General features: G+C 35.0%; 1 protein-coding gene across 1 annotated transcript; it reads left to right on the forward strand.

Annotated features, from left to right (window-relative positions):
• The first annotated feature begins 4,475 nt into the window (after positions 1–4,475).
• LOC127852502 (cholecystokinin receptor type A-like) lies at positions 4,476–5,738 on the forward strand. The gene has a single exon (XM_052386460.1). It carries the CDS (start codon positions 4,476–4,478, stop codon positions 5,736–5,738), a length of 1,263 nt encoding a protein of 420 aa, XP_052242420.1.
• Positions 5,739–5,953: the final 215 nt, after the last annotated feature.

The raw sequence follows: 5,953 nt of genomic DNA on the forward strand, positions 1-5,953 counted from the left end.
CGTAATTTCATTCAAACTTTGGATTTTAATGACGCCAAGTCAGACGTGTTATTTTATTTAACAGTAAAATATTTTTTAAAGCATCAAAAGATTGTAAAAAATATTTCCGATTGTATTTTTGTCATGCATAATTTAATCTTCCATAAGAATAAAAATACTCGCTGTGTCAATATTTCAGTTTCCTTAATCATGTTTTAGGTAAGAATGGTTAGCATGCCATTTGATATATAAGTTTTTAAAAAAATAGTGTGGTTTTTAATAAATTTTGAGAAAGAGAAGGATGACCAGAATTGGAGGTTCATATCTTTGTAACTTTATTGTTTTAAGCAAAGGATTAAAGTTAAAATTGATGTACATGTAAGCGTGTCGTTACTCGTTAATACTAAATTTAGTTTTTTTATGACTCCTTTGCTTCTGTATAGTATGAAATACATATCTCGTGTAACATCATTTCATGTAAACTGACTCTGGACTTTAATGACTACGAGTTGGATGTACGGTTTCCTATATTGTGTTTTAGGTCAGAATGGTTAACATTTTATACATTTATTATTAAAAAATAGTGTTTTTTTCTTACTTGGTATCTGGCGACACACATTTTCAAGTCTATTTCATTAAATTTGGCATATATATTAATAAAAATGGCATTGTATGAACATGTCGTCATAGTATAAGCAACATTGAAGCCTAATATGCATTCATCTATTATTATTTGGGCACAAATAATTTTACCGTATGAAGACCCTACATAAAAATGCTGATTTTGTTCTTACTTGGTACCTGGCGACACACATTTTCAAGTCTATTTCATTGAATTTGGCATAGATATTTATAAAAATGGCATAGTATAAACCAGTAGTAATAGTATAAGCAACATTGAAGCCTAATATGCATTCATTTATTATTATTTTGGGCACAAATAATTTTACCGTGGGAAGACCCTACATAAAAATGCTAATTTTTTTCTTACTCGGTACCTGGCGACACTTATTTTCAAGTCTATTTCATTAAATTTGGCATAGATATTTATAAAAATGGCATCGTATGAACCAGTAGTCATAGTATAAGCAACATTGAAGCCTAATATGCATTCATCTATTATTATTTGGGCACAAACAATTTTACCGTGGGAAGACCCTACATAAAAATGCTGATTTTTTTCTTACTTGGTACCTGGCGACACACATTTTCAAGTCTATTTCATTAAATTTGGCATATATATTAATAAAAATGGTATCGTATGAACTAGTCGTCATAGTATATTAGCAACATTGAAGCCTAATATACATTCATCTATTATTATTTGGGCACAAATAATTTTACCGTATGAAGACCCTACATAAAAATGCTGATTTTGTCTTACTTGGTACCTTGCAACACACAATGTCATATTAATCTATTATTATTTGGGCACAAATAATAATACCGTGTCAAGACCCTACATAAAAATGCTGATTTTTTCTTACTTGGTACCTGGCGACACACATTTTCAAGTCTATTTCATTAAATTTGGCATAGATATTTATAAAAATGGCATCGTATGAACCAGTAGTCAAAGTATAAGCAACATTGAAGCCTAATATGCATTCATCTATGATTATTTGGGCACAAACAATTTTACTGTGTGAAAACCCTACATGAAAATGCTGATTTTTTTCTTACTTGGTATCTGGCGACACACATTTTCAAGTTTGTTTCATTAAATTTGGCATATATATTAATAAAAATGGCATTGTATGAACATGTCGTCATAGTATAAGCATAGAAGCATAATATGCATTCATCTATTATAATTTGGGCTCATACAATTTTACCGTGTTAGCACCATATATCAAGTTGCAGATTTTTTAATATTCGCCACATACCCACAGGCATTTTCATTAATATCTCAGAAAAATAGACATATATATTAATACACATGGCATCTAAAGAACATTTTATCATAGTTAAACATGGTTCCCAGCCAACCTGGAAATCAGGGAAAACGTGAAAAAGACTTTCACTTTTTCCAGTCAGGGAAAAGTCAGGGAATTTGGAAAGTTTGTGAAATCAGGGAAAAATCAGGGAATTTTGTTTGGTCAGACTTTCCCGACTTGTCTCGAGAAGTCCATACAATGTAAACACCAAATCATTTCCTCTGCATATCTATAGTGACTTTGTAGTATACGTGTAGCTTAGTTATGTCTGCAACTGCTATTTATTCAGGGTGTCTAAAACAAGAAATAGGTCAAAATAATGATTCTGGAAGTTTTATTTTCCATCAGGGAAAAATCAGGGAATTTTGTTGATACAAAAAGCTGGGAACCCTGTTAAAGCAATATAGAGGCATGAAATGCATTTTTCTGTTATGATATGTCCACAAATAATTCCTTTTAGTGATGACCCAGCTTGAATATGAGGATTTGTTGAATAATTTATGCTAACCGACATACATTTTTAGTAGTATATCAGGATTCAATACCTATACCTTAGTGAAAATGGCATCGGAAGATCATTATTTTTTACATTGTACTAGATAGAATGATACATTATATCTATCCATCTTATACTTTATTGCAGTTTCAGTAATATTCTGTCTATAAATGATTTCAACATGATATAATTATTAACCATTGCTATAAATGTGTTTATATGAAACAAAAATTAAAAAATAAGTTTTTTTTCCCATTTATGTATATATATCTATGTATACATCTTTTGTTGCAAACAGTTATGCAACATGTGTCAGAAAACACCCAGGAAAAATATATGGACGGAATGATTTTTTCACTTATGTGGGTGTATGTTGGCTCCACTTCACACGATACAGTCATTGTAGTTTAATTGAAAAACGCATCTTACAATGTGAGATGAGTTCTGGGTTCAAGCCCCAGCAGTGGCCTATCATGTGTGATATACAGAGCCATTATGATTAAATATACACAGTTATCTTTTTAAACAATACAATTAAATATAATGAATAATGTTAAAGGGGCATTGCTGCTTAGCCATTTTTGGGATTGTATTGTGATTTTTGGCCAAATTTGACACTGAATAACAGGGTTTATATACATCCCAAGCATAAATGCTTCTAAATTTGTAAAAAAAAACAAGTCGAATTGTGCAGAATATTAAAAATTTGCAACTTTCTGATGTCTAAAGGTCATTAAATGCCACTTAAAGTTTACATTTTTTGTACAAAATGACCCATTTTGTGCTGTCCATTATTGGTTAATGTTTTACGCTGTCAGGTCCAAAAACGCTCATTCTGTAGCTTGTTTGGACTATAATCTACAATGTGGCCAAGTTTCAGCAGATTCGGCCCAGTGGTTCTGATTTCATACGCAGTGACTAGCTTTAATTAGTCCACTACCGGTTTCACCGGAGGGGACTTATGGTTTGTGCTCTGTGTGTCCGTCAGTCAGTCAGTCAGTCTGTCACACTTTTCTGAATCCTGCGATAACTTGAAAAGTTCTTAATATTTTTTCATGAAACTTGAAACATGGATAGATGGCAATAAGGACATTATGCACGTAATTTCATTTTGTTCCTACGTCAAAAATTCTGGTTTCTATGGCAATAAATAAAAAAATATAATAAATTCTGACAATGGTGGAGCCGGTAGGGGACAAATTTGCTTGACAATAGTATTGTTGAGTATTACTCACTGACTTATGCATATGCGCTCGGCGGTTTTCGGAGAATACCTGAGGTATTGTCATAGCCAGCTCATCGTGTCGTGTCGTGTCTTTTCGCCGTCCGGCGTCCGCCATGCTAAAACCTTAACATTGACCCATTGTACCCACAATTTTCGTACCCACATTTTTTTCGTAACCAAAATGTTCGTACCCACATTTGTTTAGTACCCAAAATTTGTGTTCCCACATTTTCTTACCCAAATTTTCGAACCCACATTTTTTTAGTTCCCACTCATTCCATCCCGCGAAACCCTTAAGGTGTCGCAACTCTAGTATAACATGCTGATTAATTTATTATTGAGTTGAAAAATTATTTGGTTCATAAACCACGAGGAATTCTTAACACGGCAGTTGTAAGAGCCCTGTATCCAATGATTCCAATCTAAACGTCGTACCAATCAAAGCGAACCAGCGAAGTTTTATTGCTTATCCAAGCACGCTTTGTACTATATAGCATCGGATTTTATGAGAATTGTAACAGTCGACTGCGAACGCTAAGCGTGTGCGGTGGATAGGCTGCTACTATTACTACGCTATTACATACACATGTATGATTCAGATGATATGTGTTTAATTTCTGCTATTTGTGTATAAACTACTACATGTTGGTGACTAATGGTTATAAGTAAAATTGATCAACCGCGTGTTTCATATTTATTTTGGAATTAATAAAACACAACACAATGTGTTCAATTGTTATAGAAGGAGCGACTTTGAGGTGTTTATTATAACACGTGTGGGGTTTGGAAAATACAGGCAATATATTCTAATCTGTGAAATAAACAAAAACACAACAACATGGAAGGTATGGAGCTGTCGCCAAAAAACACCACACTGGACACGAGTGTTTATGTTAAAGAGTACAACGCAGAATTCAACAAGAAAATTCTGCCGGTGAGCATAGTTTTCGGACTAACGGCCAGTGTGGGATTGATTGCCAATGCCCTCGTGATTTACATCTACGGTTTCCGCTACAAGCGCTGCAACTTCAAGTATTTCCTCTTCACGCTCGGACTGATTGGCCTGCTGCAGTGCACCATCATGCTCCCGACGCAGATAGGAGAGATGCACTACTGGTTCAACTTTCCTACCTCGTGGCTTTGTCGCACCTCTGCCTACGTTTTCGGTTATACAATCATTCACTGCTACTCCATTCTGTTCCTAATTGCTTTGGACCGATTCCGCAAGGTGTGCCGGCCATACGACTGGCAGATCCAGGCCAACACGGCTAGGAATTTAAGTATTATCACTTCGATTGCATCGTTAATTCTAGCAACGACGCCTGGCGTGGTGAGTGGTCACCATTCTTTCCAGACATCGTACAAAGACGTGAATATTACTGTGACAGTTTGCGCAACGGATGACATGCATAACAACAGAGAATGGGCCGTGTATTTCCTGCTTTTATTGGGTGGACTACCAGTCTCTGTCATCATTCTTGTCACGTGTACCATATATGCATTGATCTTAATGCGGTTCTACCGTCAAGGCTCTCGAACAGCGCAGTCTAGCTTAAACAATAGTTCACTCGCTCGTTCTTCATCTGATGAATTGTCCAAAGTGAAGACGGACGATCAAAATAATATCACGGACACAGATAACAAAGAGATTGTATCAGTTCAAAATGGCGACAATAATTCGTCTATGAATTCCACGTTTAAAAATATTATGTGTGTAGTGTTTCCGGTAAGCAGACAAATTAATATTAAAGCCAATCGCCCTGGCAATCTTCGTAAAACTTCATCAAAGCTTGCAGTTAGAGAAAAATTATTGCGAAAAACATGTATAGTTCTCATCATCACGATAACGTGTATCATTGCGTTGATAATCACATTTTGTCTACATATGGTCTCCGAGTCGATCAACTACCACGCGCTTGAGGTTCACGGAGTGATTTTGAACGCGTTTGTGATATTTCACCGAGGGAGCTTTTCCATGATATGTGCCCTGTTTCCAATTATCTACGGCGTTCGTGATAACAGTTTCCGGAACATCGTCCGGGAAATGCTCGTCAAGTACAAGGGGTCCAATCAGAAGCAAGAGCTTGAAACGTGTGCATGAACATAATCATTATGCCAATTCAACTCGTGACTGTTCATGACGTTTTTTTCTATGTTAATTATTTTATTATATATGTCAACTGATTTTAAAACTGACGTTAAACTAGAATTTAAGTCACACACCTTGAAATGAAATACATGTTAATCAATTTATACATATGGATTAAATTTGAAAGTGTGCAAAATTGTAATTAAATCTATAGCCTAGTAAGCAAG

The sequence above is a fragment of the Dreissena polymorpha genome, chromosome 12 (assembly GCF_020536995.1).
Source record: "Dreissena polymorpha isolate Duluth1 chromosome 12, UMN_Dpol_1.0, whole genome shotgun sequence".
NCBI classification, from domain to species: domain Eukaryota; kingdom Metazoa; phylum Mollusca; class Bivalvia; order Myida; family Dreissenidae; genus Dreissena; species Dreissena polymorpha.